At 35.3% G+C, this 19,299-nt stretch overlaps 1 protein-coding gene across 3 annotated transcripts in view; it reads left to right on the forward strand.

The window, feature by feature from the left end:
* Nucleotides 1–19,299, forward strand: part of LOC109113481 (tumor protein p53-inducible protein 11-like) — a 37,756-nt gene that overhangs the window by 4,999 nt on the left and 13,458 nt on the right. For 2 of the 3 annotated variants that reach the window (XM_042727501.1, XM_042727502.1), the window contains exons 2-3: nucleotides 2,312–2,423; nucleotides 18,144–18,312. In XM_042727501.1, coding sequence (XP_042583435.1) covers nucleotides 18,187–18,312 — 126 coding nt within the window. In that variant the 5' untranslated portion in view covers nucleotides 2,312–2,423; nucleotides 18,144–18,186. The remainder of the gene's footprint in view (nucleotides 1–2,311; nucleotides 2,424–18,143; nucleotides 18,313–19,299) is intronic. The other variant, XM_042727504.1, reaches the window with a different exon arrangement.

The following is a 19,299-nucleotide window of genomic DNA, read 5'->3' on the forward strand; positions in this document are numbered from 1 at the left end:
GCAAGAAGACGAGGGTCAATTTGGTGTGATTTGCAACTTATGCTTTGCCCTTGTTGCAGCACCGCAAGGTAACACCACAAACCTTTACCAGCACCTCAAACGTCACCACAAAGTGCAATATGATGAAGCAGCCGTACAAGGCAAGAGATCCGAAAGTCGTCCAAAAATGCAGACATCTATTACGGACACCTTGCACAATGCGACGCCATACCCACATAACTCCAGTAGGAGTAAGGAAATAACAGAAGCCATTGCTTACCATCTAGCAAAATATATGGTTCCAATATACACGTAAACGTGACGGATTTCAAAAGATGATCCATACATTGGACAAACGCTACTCAAATACCATCCCGCAACTATTTTTCATACGTTGCACTGCCAGCTATGTACAAGAAAGTGCGGACTGTAGTCGAGGCAGAAGTGCAAGCGGATTATTTTTCAGCAACGACGGATTTATTTTTGGAACCGTACATGAGCCTTAAGGCCCGTTCAACCAAGGACGATAACTATAAAGATAACGATAAACTATAGTTCTAAAAATCGTTTTCAGTATTAAAGAACAGCAGCGTCCACACCACAACTATCGATAAAGACAAAGCAAAACAACGATATCGTTGGAATCACTTTCAAAACTGCACTGATGACGTAAAAAAATTGACAGCCAATCAGAATCCATCCTGTTGCACGCGCTCGAGAATTTAAGAGCGGCAGACGAGCGTGCGCTTAGAATAAACAGGAGATATCGTTCGCTGATGTGGTCTACGCTAATATCTTATCTTTATAGTTATCTTTATAGTTATCTTTTTTCTTGGTGTGAACGGGCCTTAATGTCCACTTCATAGCCGAATTTGATTTCGCCAGAAGAGCAAGTGCCTACAGACTTCTTTTTTCCCCGACGCTACAAATGAGATCTTGGCACATTGACTGAAGGATGCCCTATATCCGTATGGAAGAGGAGAAAATGGCATGTATAAAACAGACATTGGATTCTTAGGTCCAACATAGTCATACCCATCACCCTGGAAGGCTTACAATGTTTTGCATAGTCCAAATTGGTGAGTTTGGTGTGGTGTAGAACTGACCTCTGGGTGTTTGTGTGTGTATGTCTGTCTGACTGCCCCTGTGTGAAAAAAAAAACTATGGTGTGGTCTGACTAACTGTGTGTATTGGTGATTGCAGCTGGCTGGCAGCTGTGTGGGTGTTTTAACTGTGTTTGTGGTGTGTGGGTGTGTGTTGTTTCCACTGTGACTGTGTGTGTGTGTGTGACAGTTCTGTCTAATGCTGTGTGTAAATCTATGTCTGTGACTGTGTGTTGTGTAGCAGAGAGTGAGTGTGTGACTGTCTGTCGACTCAAAAGGTCCAGCAATTAAAAGTCAAGGTGCCGCTTTATTACAACATAAATTATTAGTTTTTGATACTGCAACTGCACTTCAATGGCCAATTACCTCCTTTTCTTTACTGAACCCTCAGAATGTTGAATGACGTTTCAATTAGCATTTAGAGCCGTTCAGGCCTGCAGCACTTCTATTTTTTGGTAACCTACGGCCAGTTTGAATGATTGCAAAAGGCAAGCGTTAAAGAGTGGTTTGTGTTTCTTTCGTTATTCATTGAAGCCTTGTGTTTACAGGCCAGTGGTGTGTTGCAATGTTCTATAGCCAAAACAAATATTTTTGGTACTTCCATTTGTTTTGTTTTGTCATGGTTCATGTGTGCAATAAACTTACTTTCATGAGGAAAAAAAAATCGTTGTAGAGAATCGTGTGTATCAATTCTAAGCTAAAAAATCGTGATTCATATTTTTCCCAGAATCGTGCAGGCCTAGTATTGAGCTTGTATATTTTTCGATGAGTCGACTGTAGTCATAGTATTGTGTTTACACCAGCGGTGGCACGTTTCAGAAGCGTCCCAGAAATGGCTCTCCGTGCCGCTTCGCTAAAGATTACTTCAAGTTGAACACACCTATTGGGTTGTTGTTGTTGATGTGCGCACTAGGGAACGTATATCCACCATACGTCATCGCATCGCTATTGATATCGCGATATGATACTTTTTTTAATCATGTAAAAATGTATACTGGTATTATCATGGACAGTATGATATGGCACACCCCTAGTAGAAATAGCTATTTCCTTTTCAATGCCTTTAACAGATTTACTGTAGCTTCTAAACGAAATGGACACCTAATGTGATGCTCTTCACCATATGGATATACATTACAGGAAACACTTTTAATTGGGTCGGACCCCTGTGCTCTGTCTGACTTCTTTAACCTGCTTCACATTAATTAATCATTTTCCCTGTTCCTCAGCTCTCTGTTGATGCATGGTGGAATGTGTATCTGAGATTTTACTAGAAGACGCTGGACCATATGTTCAGAGAGTGGGATTTTAAAAATCTGTCTCCATCCTAATTGACTAGAAGTAAGTAGTTTTTCTTTTTTGTATAATGCCATGTTTATAATCTGTAATATTATTAGATTGTTTTTTTTTTTCTCAGAAAATCACAGTTGTATACTTTTACCATTAATATTCTTCTTAATCTAAGAAAAATATGCAAAACACGGCTAAGGTGAAGCAAACAAAATATGCTATAAGGTGGTACTTCAAGCTTGAATTATTCTGATGGAAAATAATTTTTTTATTGAATGATCACACAGGTCAGGGGCTAGATTAATTGTTCTAACTGTTTTATTGGATTTATTTCATTATAATTAATTGAGTCACATGAGTCAATACAATCAGGACACTTAAGATGAATGAAATTCTTCCTAAAGCCTCTTTAGACGTTGTGTCTTTTGGTGTAGAAAAGCGATTTTGTGAGGCCTTGGACTGAATCACGGAGGAAGATGCATGCTATGCTTCATGAAGTGAAACATTAACAGTTCAGATTGAGGTAATGGCTCTGAGCTTAGTCAAATGGCCGGGTCATCAGTAACCCCGGGCCAGAAGGAAACGTTGTTCCCATTCAGTGGTTAATTTTATAGGTATAAGGTTAGGAGTGTGAGGGCTGTCTATGAAATTATTTTACAGCAGAGTGGGCACATTTTTGGTTTCACCTGTAGTATGTCAAGACTGGTGCTGGTGAACTAAATATATCTGTTTTTTTGGGGCGTATTAAACAATATGCATCCAAAGCTGCAAATAACAAGTGTCTGTTTGTCTTCCTGTTACTGCTAGAATTAGATTTTGAAAAAGTTTAAAGCCATTGATTTTAGTCTTATCATCTTCACCACCAAGCACCCCACCCATCCTTGCCATGGCATTTAGCAGACAAACACTCCCATCTTTCCACATAAAAGCCCTCATCTGTCTCAATCTATACAATTTTGTTTAGTCCTTGCACTTGACGTCATCATCATTACACTACATGACCTTTTTTAAAGGATCATTTGGCATAAAAACACAGAAAATAAGAAAAAAAGAGAAAAGCATCCAAGCTTGTCCAGATAATAAGCATCTTGTGTAGTGAACAAGTTTTAAGCATAATCATTGCATCATCTGTTTAAATTTGCTTGGTTATGACCAATATTGTAAAGTAATAGAGACACAGATGGTGGGTCGATTAAGGTTAATGATAAATGATGGTTTTATGTGATGCTTGGTTTCTAATGTTTTCATTTATTTGGCCAATGTTTACTCTGTTTTTTAAAGGATTTTCGAGTCTTCACAGAAGAATTTTATATGTTTTGAAGGTTAACTTCCTGTTTTGCAGATCATTTTGCCTTTGATGTGGCAGATGCCGTGTTTTCATTCAAAGAGCACAGTAAAGTACTTCTCACAGTATCGACTGATCGCCTGTCACATATTAGGAAGGACAATTATTTGATTTACTAAATTCCCCTTCTGATCAATAAAGTATTTATCTTTCTATATTTACCCTACACATAAGGGTTGTGCAGATAGACAATAGTATTGTGTATCGACGATAGAGATATCGACGATAGCAGATGTCTTTGTCGATAGTCAAGACGATATTAGGCTCATTCTCCTATTAATGTATTAAATAATAATAATAATAATAATAATTGTTATTATTTTTATTTGGCGGCCTATTATAATTCAGCTATCAAATTGCCTCACTATTTCACTTCAGCACTGTATTTCACACACACATGCGCGCAAATGAGGTTTAGAGCCTGTAGCCCAGTGAAGAAGTCTCCATCCACAAACAGACGTAGCCTACATAGTTTGTATGTATATGTTATTTATTTCATTGGTAACAAGTAATCTGAACGGCCTTTATATGTACACAATATTAAACAAGCCCTCACTAACTTAGTTCATTCTTGTTTCTGTGGCGGTGCGTCGGGCTCGTCATGGGGCGCACGGTCCGGAGCACTGTATGACTGATGCATCCATTCAATTGAACTTTACTCCAAATATATGAACTTACCTGTTTTAAATACTTTATATTTAACATGTTCGTTTTTGTCCAATATTTAGTGTTGAACTGTTGGTCTTTAAATGAAATCTACTATTGATTTTCACTGTTGACTGATTTTGCAGAACATTTAGACTGATAACTTCCGTGCGCAGATGTGGCAAATTTGTCACAGGATGCGTGATATGACAGTTGTGTCCGACTATATATAAACTAGCTGTTTCAAATACAGTATTTTTATATTTAACGTTAGTTTATCAGTATGTTTGAAAGTATATTTTTTCGATTATTGGTGATTCCATAGGCACTCTTTTGCGCACCTGTGCAGTTTAAAACACCAAATAGTTATGCTATGACAAGTACAGAGCATCTCTCTCTTGCTCCACCCATGCACGATAATATCGTGTATCGTCTATCTCATGGGCTGACGATATGAGGATTTGAAAAATGACCATATTGCCCAACACTACTACACATACTCTATTGTTTAAAATATGAAGATTCCTATGGCATGAGAGGCTTCATTCCACTTAATCATGTTAAATGAGATGCAAAGGGTCTTTTGTGAAGCAAAGTGCAGAATGGCTGTAGCCTTTAAATATAAAGCAAATTGATTTTTCCCCACACATGGCCATGGAAAGAACATCCTCAACCCTTTAACAGTCCGACATGGATGACTGCACAGCAGCAAAAAGGGCTTTTCATCCTCCAACCTAATTAGCTTTGGGGGTCTTTGTCCGGAACCTCTTTGGCAAGAGTTTTTAAATATTTAGCTGTACTGATTTATTTTTATAACCATAGACTGTCTACATTTTTTCAGAGTTGGCTAAATGCTCAGCATTTTTGTACAGCTGCAAGTGCAATGTTATGAAAATTGAAATATTATGTCTTTTCCCCAGAAGAATGTTAGTCAAGTAGGAATGACTGCAGATGTCATTCTGTATTTTACTAAACTTTATAACAATAAACACACTTGTAGGCTGAACTGTTTACTCAGAATCAATTTAAGATTATAAATGCATTATGATTATTTGCTTGATGGCTGTGTGCAAAATCTTTAGTTTATAGCAAATGCATTTACCTACTTTTGGCACTGAAGATTTTAACCCAGACATGTTGAAGGCAGCAGAATGATTTGCTTTCTAGTCACCACTAAATAATTGTTAAATAGGCTATAATTTGAAACTGGTTTGATGCTGTCAAAGTTTGATTGAGAGGCAGGCTTGTAATTTAATGGTTGAACAGTTTCTTTTGTTAACTTGGTGTTCATGTTCAGAGATTGCTTATTACAGCTAAAGTTGTCCAGCTAGTGTAAGCAAACGGCTTAGTTTATTATTGCTCTGAGCCATCGGGGAGGAAAAGTGTGGGAGACAAATTCACTCTGAGTGAATCAAATTATTGCTGTGATAACTGAAAAAAACAAACAAAACAAAACTGATAACTGAAAGTTCAGCGTTTTTACAAATATCATGAGATGTTATTCAGTGTTCTTAGATTTGAATTGCATGGGTCATTAATCTCATATCATAGCTGTTGTATTCCTAATATATTTTGTGTTGTTTCATGAATGTTGTTAGCTTGGCCCACAATTATATCTTCCGCCTTCTTGTCTAAGCAACTTTGTTGTTGAGATCTAATTTGGTCATTCTACTTTGTGCAGCTTGCTTAGGGTGCAGATACAGATTTTTTGCATTTGAAGTTTATTCAAATCTATATAAATATTACATTACAAGATTTTTCATGATGTTATATTAGTGTCATTGATATGCTATTCTAGTTTTTGTTACTATTTTGAATTAGATGATTTCATATCTTTTTTCATTTTAAGCCTTATGAATTCAGTTGTTTTTGTAATTTCAATTGTGTATATGTATATATATATATATATATATATTATATATATATATGTATATATATATGTGTGTGTATATATATATATATATATATATATATAATATAGATATATATATATATATACACAATGAATTGATATATATATATATATATATATAATCTATATATATATATATATATATATTTATTTATTTATATTTTTAATAATTTTCTGTTAACATCTTATTGTATATTTAGTAATTTTATTATTTCAGTGAATGAAAAAAACGTTTTATGGGTTTAGTTAATGATAATAGCCTTGATCAATACTCGACTCAGTGTAAAATGTAGCAAACAATTATTTTATAGAAATACTTAGGGATGTAATGATTCACTCAACTCACGATTCGATTCACAATTCTGATGATTTCACGATTCGATTTATGATTTTTTTTTTTACAAAATGAGATTTAAGACAATTATAAATTAAACGTGTCCTTTTATTATTGCTTGGACAAAATGCTGCATATTTCTTTGTGAAATTGAAATATAACACTATAATAATATACTAATATAGCACTTTCATATTATTGTTCTTTTGTTGGTTTGGATTGCTTCTATTTTCCTCATCTGTAAGTCGCTTTGGATAAAAGCGTCTGCTAAATAACTAAATTTAAATATAATGAAAATGTAAATAACAAAACTAAATAGAAATGTTAAAACAAGCAACACAAATAAAAGAAATCTCTTCATATAAACAAAATAAGGCTTTGTCTGTACTCTTTCCATTTAAACTTAGAGGCAACAATTGCATTTTAATCATGATCCAAACAAAGATGCTGCATACATGCAACATGAGCAGTTTTTAATCTAAATTAGATGGTATAATTTCGAAATTTGAAGCAAAAACAGAATGGTTTGATTTCAGTTTTGTGAAACTGTACATAAAAATAACTGCATGAAACAAAAACAGCAGACGAGCTGAATGAGATGCAGATTCACTCTCTGCCAGCAGGTGGCACTTAAAGAGTTTCTTTGGTGTCTGCTGTAAACAAAGCTTTCTATATGGACATTTTTAACAAATTCTGCATTTGTACTCATTTGAACAAACTACAATGTAGAACTTACCACATTATTTTTCTAGTGTAGTAGTATGAAATACAACCTTATGACAACTGTTTGAATTTTGTACTACAGTGTGTCTTCCTGTCGCCCTTTGTTTTTTTTTGTCTGGTGGAAAAATTGAAGTTTTTATTGTTTAGAGGCTGTCTATTTCTGCTGATGAATCACCTCATAGGTTGGAATATGAGCATTATGCCGGCTCCGTTTTACTTCACTGGGACTGTGCTGCTTGTTCACATTATTTCCACTGAGGTGACTGAGAGCAGCTCCTGGACTTAAACACAGCAGGCAGAGCTTTCCTTCACATGCCAGCTGCCAGAAAGCATGATTCACAGAAATTATTTGTTTCTGAAATTACAGCAAGTAGCACTGGATGTTTTAATAAACATTAGGTAATAAATTAAAAAATGGCAGTGCCAACTTAATTTTGAGCACTGATTGTGGGAACTGTTTGTGCTCCAGTAATACGGAATAATGAAAATGCTGTCAGCTTAAAACAGCCCATTTCAGTGTCTGCTACTTAACGACTTTAAACTTTATACTGGAGGTGTTTCTTGTAGACATCATGTAGCTGCTTTCAGAGGCAGTTCTGAAGATCCAGTGGAAGGCGTCATGCAGAACTCTTCAAATCAATATGACCGGCCTGACAGCTTAAAGCATCAGACTTAGAGGGGTTCTCAGATTCTCTCAAAAGGTGTTGGTCCTGCTTGCAGCTAATGACTCTTAGCTGAAGGCATTGCATTGTAATAATGCAGAAAAACTGCTTTCCCTGACAACTGAAATGGAACCTACTTAATATAGCACAGTGAAGCACTGGCTAACACATCGATTAGATATTCAACACAGCGTCACCTCCATCTCATTGTTTAGTTTCTGTGAGCAATGGATGCCTTGTTTTAAGGAACCTTTGCACTCCAAATTTGTGCTTGGGGTGAAATGTTTAATCTGTCAGATCCCAATTCATGTAATATCCATGACTGTAAATCCCACCCAGATCTGCACTGACCTTTCTTATCTGCTGAGTATGAGAGTGTGTTGTCATGCCGAAAGCTTGACTGATGTGTACATGAGATCAGGAAGTTCATCTCTGCTGTTCAGACTTTGAAATGTCTGTGTTGTGAAGGGTTCTCCACATTCAAAGCCTGTTTTTTTTTTTCCGCAAACCTCTTTTACCTCGCATAGATTCAATGTTTTCTTAAGCAGCAGGAAGCACTTAATGACTAGATTACTGCCAAACTGTTTGTTTAGGGTCAAGAGGGCTCTGTCACAAAAAGGTAACTGAGCAACAGGCCAAAAAGCTACATGTTTTGTCCTCTCTGGGTGCATGCATGTAAAATCTATTTTAATGAATCGAGTTATTGAGAAATTAGTTATTGTAGGTATTGAGGTTAATTATAGCCAAATGTACAGTGTAAATAAATACACTGTAAGTGAAATGCCTCTGGAGCTTTACTCTATATAATGTTAAATTATGTAACCGTACTGATTTTTAGTACTTTATAGCCTATATAATGTACTTAATGCTATTATGTCTATGAACACATTTGTTTACTCTTCCTTTAGGTTTGTTTTAAACCCATAAATCTCACGAGAGCCCTGTCGCAAAAATTTATCTTTTTTTTGTGTCATACAGAAGAAAGTAAAGAATGGAATACACTTACTTTTGTCCAGAGTTGTTCTCTAATTTGCAGTCTGGACAGGTCTGGAGAGTCAGTCTGCTGGTTTTGGGCAGTTGAAGATGACAGATTTCACACAAAATTTTGTAGTGTATGATGGGTACAGATTTTTTCAGACTATGAATCCATCCAGACAGAGGATATCAAACATGTTTGATATTTTGAGCTGATTTTAGAATGCATATTGTTTTCATTTGTCATGTGTCTTCTTGCAACAAATTGGATGTTTCTGTGAGGGTTTGTTTTCTTTGGAACAAGCCTGAAAATCTGGTCAGGCTCCAGACTGTGACTAAAATGGTCGCATTTGCGACCAAAAATAATAATTTGCAAGTGAACTTTTTGCTGAGGTTGCCACTAGCGACTGTGTATATTTATATGTTATGACTTAAAAATTTGCATGCAATGCCTTTTTTCCTGATTGTTTTGCAAACACATCTTTTATGTTCACATATTAAAGATGATGCAAATCAAAGTTTTAGTGGAAAAAAAGAGTTTCAAACAGTCCTCATCTCTGCCGAGCGCCAGCGCTGACGGCACACCTGGTAAATGCAGCTCAGTTGTGCAGCACGAGAGAGATCGAAAATGATGTTGAAAAGCAACTTGAACAAACTACAACAGGTAAAGCTGTCAGTCAGCTGTATGAATATTGCCAATATTGTTAACTAGGGCTGGGCGATATATCTAACGATATAATCATGCGCATCTAGTCAGTAAAGCCGGTTCCCTGATTAGCGCTAAATCGCCATCACCTGCTTTCAAATGGAGCGGCATTTAATAGACAGAGCCGTAGATCACTGACAAGCTACGCAATATCGCGTTGATTATCGAAGGCGATACATCTGCAATAATGAACGCGATATTGCGTAGCTTGTCAGTGATCTACGGCTCTGTCTATTAAATGCCGGTCCATTTGAAAGCAGGTGATGGCGATTTAGCGCTAATCAGGGAACCGGCTTTACTGACTAGATGCTCATGATTATATCGTTAGATATATCGCCCAGCCCTATTGTTAACAATTCTCATTTATAATCATTACCAATATGGCTTCTTCTTATTATGATCTTAGTTCTATATACTATTGTGTTAATGCGTGAACGTCACATTATTGGAAGCGCACTTGCCGTCCAGTAATCGCAAACAATATGGTAGCTTTGTTACTTTTTAATAAACAAAGTATCAGCTTTAAAATTATGGCAAATTCATATAAGGAATTTAAAAAATTAATATAGTTTTTTGGCTCTTTTTTGTGAGAGGGGCGATATCTTTTTTGGCTCAGTTCAACCGGCAAGTGAACGCATTATATCTTTCACTTTACTACTATAGTACATAATGAAGATGAATTAACCTTAAAAAGTAGCCTATTTTATAAAAGAGCCTACAGTACAACTTTCTGGAATGTCTCGTGTAAAAGCTTATTTAGTGTTTCAAACGTGTAAAGCTTGTAAACATTTCAACGTAATAATAAATTTACCTCAGAATAACCATTAGGTGTCTATAAGCTCATCAGTCAGCTAGAAAAATAACTATAAAGAGGAGCTATATTGCTTTATTTATGCGCTATTGCATATTAATATTTTTACTTAACCTTTTGTCTACATGATTTAACTCCTCCTATAAAACTGCATTTTACTAATGAAGAAAAACAGACTGAATGTGTGAAAGCCATGTGACAACATTTACAGGATGCATTGAGGAGGAGCCCAAACTACACTCAGTGGCCAAGTGATGCTTATGGTCCTCGATATTGGCACAGATTCTATGTAATGGACAATTATTTGTGACTGTATATTTCAAGTTGGAAAAGACATTTAGTTCCCACTTTAAGTGAACCTTAGTTCCCAGGTCATCTGCAAGATGGATTAAAATGCTGCTAAAGTCAAGAAAAGATGAGACATAAACACATGACAGTATGATTGAGATGTAAAAAAATAAAAATAAAATAAATAAAAAACGTTTATTCTGTGGCACCTAAAAAAATTATTTGGGTTATAAGTTTTTTTCTTATAGGATTTTTTTTGTCTGGATCCCTGCTGGTAGTGTGTATAATGTAATTTTTCTATGTGACCATTTACAGTCGACAAGTGTATGATGACTTATTATTCTAAAATTAGTTCAGATTTTTAAAGTCATGTAGACAATTGTTTCAGTAAATTATGACAGAATAATTTTTTTTAGGCAATCACTTCATTTTAAGGGATAGTTCACCCAAAAATAAAAATTCTGTCATTAATTACTCACCCTCATGCCATTCCAAACCTGTAAGCCCTTCATCTTCAGAACACAAATTAAGCTATTTCTGATGAAATCTGAGAGCCTTCTGACCCTGCACAGACAGCAATTCAACAATTCTTCTCTTCTGTGTCAGTCTACACCTACAACACATGCATATGATTATTCTGATGTAGAACCCGGATGCGCTGCATCTTGTTTACAAGCAGAGGAATGCACACGCACATATCATGGTACTGTTGTGAACGCTCGTCGAAATCTTACATAGAATAGAAGAAATTGTTGAATAAAATCATTATTTTTATTTTCTTTGTGCACAAAAAGTGTTCTAGTAGCTTCATAAAATTATGGTTGAACCACTGATGTCACATAGACTATTTTGATGATGTCCTTACATTTCTGGGCTTTGAATGTGTCAGTTGTTTTGCTGTCTATGCACGCTAAAAGCGCTCAGATTTAATAAAAAATATTTTAAATTGTGTTCTGAAGGTGAACGAAGATCTTACAGGTTTGGAATGTCATGAGAGTGAGTAATTAATGGAATTTTTATTTTTGGGTGAACTATCCCTTTAAATGTCTTTTAACATTTATGTACATTTTATGTTATTTACTGAATATTTACCCTTAAAGGAGAAGTAGACTGAATCATTTTCTGACTCCATCTCTGTGATAACCCCAGAATTTAGATGTAATTTAATTTAAAAAATTTAAAATCGAATGGAAGTGAATTTATATTTAGCTAGACTATGCAGAGTACGGTGTTGGTGTGCTGTGTAGGAGTGATGTATGTGTAGGCAGGTTATAGTTAGAGTTGGGCCGATAGACGATGATACCCAGCATTGTGATACCCGCCCCCGCAACCCACCGCATCCCAATACCGTGTTCTGAAAGAAAATGACGTGTACTACAGAACCCCTAAAGGGAATAAATACAAGATGGGAGGAAAATGTATATTTCAGTATTTTCTCTCACAGTTATATCATTGGGCAATTACACTGTATATAAATTGCGGGCATCAGAGAGCTGCTATTATGCCTGGCGTTGAAACTGCTTTGAATGCACGATCGCTTTTTATTTTCACTTTCACTTTCGAGATTCACGATTGCACATACTCTGTTAGCGGCAGTACTTGCCACACATTTTGCAAATCATTCGCCATTTTCCTCAGTCATCTCTCCTTACTCTGTTTATGTGGTAAGTGAATTTTTATGTACTGTATTTAACAGGCAACCATTAGCAATCGATATTTGTTTACCGTGCCTTTCTGAATACGGATTCACTCTTCGGGCACACCCCTAACTCCCCCTTGCCCCCCGATGTCATCGTCCATCATGATGTTTCACTGTAGACATTGTCTGATGCCAGTTGTGTAGACTTTGCCCAACCCTAGTTATAGTGCAGATGGGAGTGGAAGCAGGAGAAGCCTTCTTGATAACGGTAGTAAGTGAAGATACCGCAGATTGTATTGGTCATAGGGGAAGTGGAGGGTAGGGGCTGAGATGGAGAATTATTTAGTGATGCCCTGCAGTATCAGCATTTACTTGCAAAGGCTAGCTCCCACTGTCTCAATAAACTTCCAGCAGGTGTAGTTGGATCAGTATATGGTTTGCCATTTGTTGGTGTTTTGCACAGAATGTTCAATCGCTGGTTATCGGGTCATGAAATGTTTGAACAGTCTGGTGTGATTTTTCCATCAAACCCTGACATAATCAGACTTAATCATGAACTGTTGCCATGACAATGAGGTAAATGCCTCCGCCAACTCTTTAGAAAAAAATGTGTTTGGATGTATCTGCCTTAGTAACAAATGTGTGTACGTAAAATATGTATTATATATGTGATGTGTAATTGAAGAGTAATTCATCAACTTTTTTTGTTTTTTGAAGATTTCTGGTAGCATCATCTTCAGCATGAAAAACAAGAAATGCAAAAGCTGAATTCAGTGCATATCAGTAATATTTTAATAAATTTCACATTCACTTTATGGACTTTGCTTACATATGTTATGAATCGGTTGGTTCAGAGCTTAAAATACTTTACTGAATTTTTTTTTTTGTAAATACTGTTGTTATAAATCTTCTTACTGATGCTTTTTTTTTTTTTTAAATATAGTGTAAATATTTTTATTTTTTTTGTTTTTTTTAGTTTTTGCTTCATCTTTAGGGAGAGGTTGTTGTTCCTGTACCAAATTACCAGGTCAGCCAGTTTCGACCTTCAGGCTGATTCATCATAATTTTTTAGTTATTCTGGTGCTGTCAGCAAAATAGATAATTAAATAGTTTGTTGTGGGTACATTTTAGTGTTTATTGCTCCCTCGTTCAGATCTCTTCTAAGCAATTATCTTCCAAATCTAACTCTTTTCCCAAATGATGCATTTGTTGTGTGTCCATATTGTACAAGTAAACAAAATCAAAAATACCGGTCATCTTTCAAAATAAACTGAAGAACTGACAACCTGATAGGTTTGGGCCGATAGACGATGCCATCGACCATTGCCCATGGCTGTTAGACATCATGATGTTGAGCCCTCCCCCGCAATCCCAATAGCCAAATGTTCAGAAAGAAAATGACGTGTGCTGCAGAACCCCTAAAGGGAATAAATATGAGATGGGAGGAAAACATATATTTCAATACTTTCTCTCTGTTATATCATTGGGCAATTATACTGTATATAAATTGTGGGCATTGAAACTGCAGATCCTGGCATTGGATCTGCAAATCATTCGCCATCGTCCTCAGTCATCTCTTCTTACTCTCTTTATGTGGTAAGTGAACTTTTATGTACTGTAATGTAACAGGCAACGCTTCGGGCACACCCCCTTAAACCCCAATCCCCAATCCCCAGCCCCCACCCCGGACGATGTCATCATCCATTGCAATGCTTCACTGTAGACATGGTCCAATGCCAATTTTGTAGACAGCACCCAACCCTACAACCTGATGTAAAATACTTTTTTAATCGTCAGTTTAAATGTGTTGGCAAACACTGGGATGATTATGTGACACATTGTAAGCACGCGACTAATCTGGAATTAAAATGTTTGGCCTCTGTGCACTTCATAAAACCGTCTTTGAACGTAAATACAATGACAGAGGAAATGAGATGCTCAACATTTGAATAGAGGGCACATCATTAATAACAGCCAACCTCAAATAGTGGATTAATGATTAGAGAGGCATGATCCCTTAATATCTTTATGATCATATGAAAGGCACAAAGTTCATACCATTTGTGTTACTAGGCAACTGAAGCAAATTAACGTTTGCTGTGAAGATAATATTATGAGATTGAATAACAATTGACCTATTGGTAAGCCCCGCCCCCCTTAGTTACTGTTGCTCTCTCGGACAAACAAACAGAGCTGCTCACTTTCTTACAATGACAGCTGTGTGAAAACCTTGTCCCACGATGTTTTTGCACAGTTTTGGATACAGAAAGGCCACCATTCATGTGGGAATTAAATATTCCATGGAGGGATATATATAATATTTTTTTAAAATAAATATGGTGGGTAACTCGAAGTGAGGGTTTACAGATCACAATGCAAGCGGGAGAAGTCTCATATTGCGGTCATAATGATCGCGGATGACAACATCCCGGATCAACACTGTTCATGTATCTCAGGGTTTTGCATTTAACTAGTTTAATATGGAGAGGCACTGAAATGTAGACCTTCGTTTATGTGTTTTTGACCTACACTGTACATAATGTGAGAACAGTTCGCTATTAAGGTTTGTAATATCATGGATGTACTAACTTTAACGTTAGCTAGTTTTAGCCAGAGATACTTTGCTGAAGCACAAGATGACATTAATGTTCTGCTTGAGCAGATGAAAATTGTAACTTAATGAGAGTATGACAACCAGAAAATGAATGTTTTCGTCTTCATTAGGATTGGGCTTGAATGCTTATGGACATTTTGCTCTGTTTTGTTTGGATTTAGGAAATGTAATAAAATAAATTATATTGCCCATCCTCTCAGGATACCTGGAATCAGTGTTACAAGTACCCCAGGCACATCATTTTTCAATTTTTGTAGCATAAACACCATCAAACCTATGCGAGCTTCGGATCTTCCAGTGTTTCTCTATGGCGCTGAAATCTAGAGATGTCCGAGTTCCGCTCCCCGTGCAACTATTTCTCGACTGAGTGGCTTACTCGACATGACTGGGGAATACCGATAGGTCAATTGGATGAGCTGTCATGGATGGCAGGGTTCTCGGGCTGAAGGGTCCAAATGTCAAAATAACTGCTGTGAAATGAACAGGTGGTGAGACCAGTTTTTATTAGCAGATGGGACTGTGATATACACCTATTCAAAAAAGGATACTGACGAAAGGATGAATGTCAAGTTTATCGCTCATTGTCATGTCTTGTTTTTTTGTATATTAAGATGCTTGATGACAGTTAGCACAATGTATATGGATTTGCATAGAGTCTATTTCAGTATTGATTTGTGACAATCTTTTGGTGAATTGATTTCTGCATTGTAAAAAATATATTGTGAAGTAAAAATGCTGAAAAAAAGGTTTATGATTTAGCCTACTTGATTGTTGTTGTTTTGGGGGGTTTACTTTTATTGTTACTGTTATTGCACCATCCCAGCTTTGCTATAGGGCTACACTGAAAAATGCTTATGATTCAGTCACGTTTGTAGTCTTCCCAGCATAAACTGGAGCATGAATAATTGGTGTTCAAGTGTATCTCACTGAATTTATACTTTTATGAGAGTTGTTGATGACTTTTTGTCACTGTCTATCTGTTCTGTTCTATCATTTTGTATTAACATACTGTCCTGGAACATTGCAGAGGATTCTTTGTGAAAGACCATAACAGACTTTTACTTTTACTAGAGCTGTTCAGGTTCAAGTATGAATCCCATAAGGTTACAGCCAAGAGCCTACTTAACTTTCATTATGTCAGTGGGATTATTATTATTAGAGACCATGGTAATAGCATTTAGAAATGCTTTAATATTCTATTTAGACTTGCTTCTTTATGTAAAAAAAATCTCTTTAGTACTGGCGGCTGTTGGTTAAATGCCTCAGTAAAGGAAATTTGTGCTCTATTTTGGCAAGTGGCTGCAATTTTTCCTCTTTCTTTTTTATTAGCTGCCTTGCTCAGTTGTCTAATGGGAATGGGTTGAGTAATGGAACAGAACAACAGTTTTAACCCTGCAGTTCTCCTTCGGCAACATCAGTAAATCTTTTAGCAGTAAGTAGCATCTAGTGTCTCACAATAAGCTGAGCAGCCTCAGACTGTGCTTTCTGTCCTCATTAGATCGAGGGCTGAAGTGCTGAGATCAACATGGGCAGCTGCTGTCATGAATCAAGCTCTATTCATTAACACCAAACCTAATCAATTAGATTAGACAGGCTTTGGGTTGTTCAATAAGCAATCTGCACAAGATATCAGAGAAACATGTCCTCTTCCCCTCTGTGCTGCAGAAATCTGTAGTCTTTAAACCTCTTTGAAAGTGTGTTCTGTATACATAACATTTCCTACTGATGAGACATAATGTGTATAGTTATTCCCACCTAAAAATGAAATTCTTTTATGCTGTTCAAAGCTTATTGACTCTAAAGTGTAATGCATGACTGAGTCACCGTTGCCTACATTTTTCTGAAAAAAACCCCCCAGTGTTTATGGTCATTTTTTTTTGGAATATCGAATTTTTAAGTTTGGTTATATGCACTCTCCTATAATTGATACCTACATTAAAAACAACAAAAATTTAAAATTATAATTATGTTTTTATGTTGTCTATGCTGATTTTGGAGTTTATTCAAGCATGGTAAAATGTGTTTAATAGAGTTGATACTTTTATTCAGGGTCCATGAAATTGAGAGTAAAGACATTTTATAATGTTAGAAAAGATTTACTTTTCCAATAAATGTTGTGTTTTGAACTTTTTATTCATCACATAATCTTTAATTTATCATGGTTTCCACAAAAACATATATTTTTTTTGTAAACTGTTTTTAACATTGATAAAAAATATTTTTGAGCATCGTATTAGCATATTATAGTGATTTCTAAAGAATCATGTGACATTGAAAAGTTAAGTTATGGCCGTTGAAGTATATTAAAATATATGAAACATATTTTAGATTATAAAAATAATTTTACAGGTTTACATAAGCGAATGATTGATTAAATACAGCCTTTTTGATTTTTTTTTTTTTTTTTTTTTTTTTTTGCATTTTTGTGTTATTTATATAGGACAGTGTAGTGTGTGACAGGAAGCAGTGTGGAAGAGAGAGAGGGGGTGAGATCGGGAAAGGTCCACAAGCTGAGATTCGAACTCGGGACGCCCGCAGTGTAACAGCGCTATATATTGGCGCACTGCCCACAGGGCTACAAGCGCTAACTAAAAAAACGTATTTTTGAAAACATTTTACCAACCCCAAAATTTTGAACAGTATAGTGTATGTTACAAACATGCAAGAGTCATAGGTAATATATAGAATTTTGTGAATGAAGGGCATTGTAAGGGAAATCTGTGGACATCTACACACACACTCTTTCCCTGTGTCTGGTTATAACCTTTTTTTCAGTCTTTTAAAATGTTTTTAGTATATCCCTATTCAGCTAACACAGTTTCCTCTGGATCTTTGTGTGTGCGCCTGTGTGGGAAGATGTGGGCTTGTTTCAATAGGTCACACTACAGTGTTTATATATTTTTCTATTGCTGTCTTGTTTTGTTTTGCCTGTAGAAAATCCTTACTGATAGCTATGATTATTCTTAGTATAGATGTGAAACAAAATGGCATGCTGTTGGTATATTTCACAAACCCTGCATATTACTTGTTGTGCATATATTTTTTCTCTGTTACTGGAATACTAGGAACAAACAGTTCTGTGAAAGTGCTCCTGCTGATGTATTATCCTTTCCTCAGTCTATCTGACAGCTCATTGAAGTGCCTGCTTTCCTTCGCTGCCATGTCTTCCACACCTCCACCTCTCATGAAGAAGCACAGTCAGACTGATCTTGTGAGTCGCCTCAAGTCCCGCAAAGTCCTGGGTGTCGGCGGGGAGGATGATGATGGAGAAGTGCACAGGTCCAAGGTAACTTCCCACTTGCCTTCATCAGTCTTCATATTTGACCTCAGTAGCAGCTATTCATGAAAGAGAGTATTTTTTATTCATATCCATTATAACAGTATAGTACAAGAAAAGGAAAACTATAAAAAAAAAAAAATCATATGTAAATCTTTATAATATATTTTATCATTCATATAATTTCTTAATTCAGCAGTAACCACATTCATTTATTTGCTTATTTAATAATAACTATATTTTAAATATTTTTTTGTGCATTATTATTAAAAACATTCTGTTCAATATATGAATAAAATATTTAATATATGTTTAGTATTGTTATTTAAATTTATTTATATATATATATATATATATATATATATATACCTGTGTATATATATATATATATATATATATACTATATATATATATATATATATATATATATATAAATCTAATCCTAAAGGAATGATCATATTGGATAAACTAAAATTATAAAAAAATAAACCAATAATGTTTTTTGAAAGAAGTTTCTTCTTCTGCTCATCAAGCCTGCATTTATTTGATCAAAAATACAGAAAAAAATTTAATATTGTGATATATTATTACAATTTAAAATAATTGTTTTTACATTTATTATACTTTAAATTACGATTTATTTCTGTGATGCAGAGCTGAATTTTTAGGATCATTATCACATGATCCTTTAGAAATCATTCTAATATGATGATTCATTATCAAAGTTGGAAACAGTTCTGCTGCTTAATATTTTTTCAGAACAAGTGATACTTTTTTAGGATACTTTGAATAAAAAGTAAAAAAAAAAAAAAGAAGCTATGTTTTTAAAATATAAATATTTTGTAATAACAATATACACTACTGGTCAGTAATTTGGGGTCAGTAATTTTTTTTCTTTCTTTTTTTTTTTTTAAATAAAATCAATACTTTTATTCAGCAAGGATGTGTTAAATTGATAAAGAGTGATAGTAAAGAAAATATATTATTAGAATATAT

The sequence above is a fragment of the Cyprinus carpio genome, chromosome B7, assembly GCF_018340385.1.
Source record: "Cyprinus carpio isolate SPL01 chromosome B7, ASM1834038v1, whole genome shotgun sequence".
Lineage (NCBI taxonomy): Eukaryota > Metazoa > Chordata > Actinopteri > Cypriniformes > Cyprinidae > Cyprinus > Cyprinus carpio.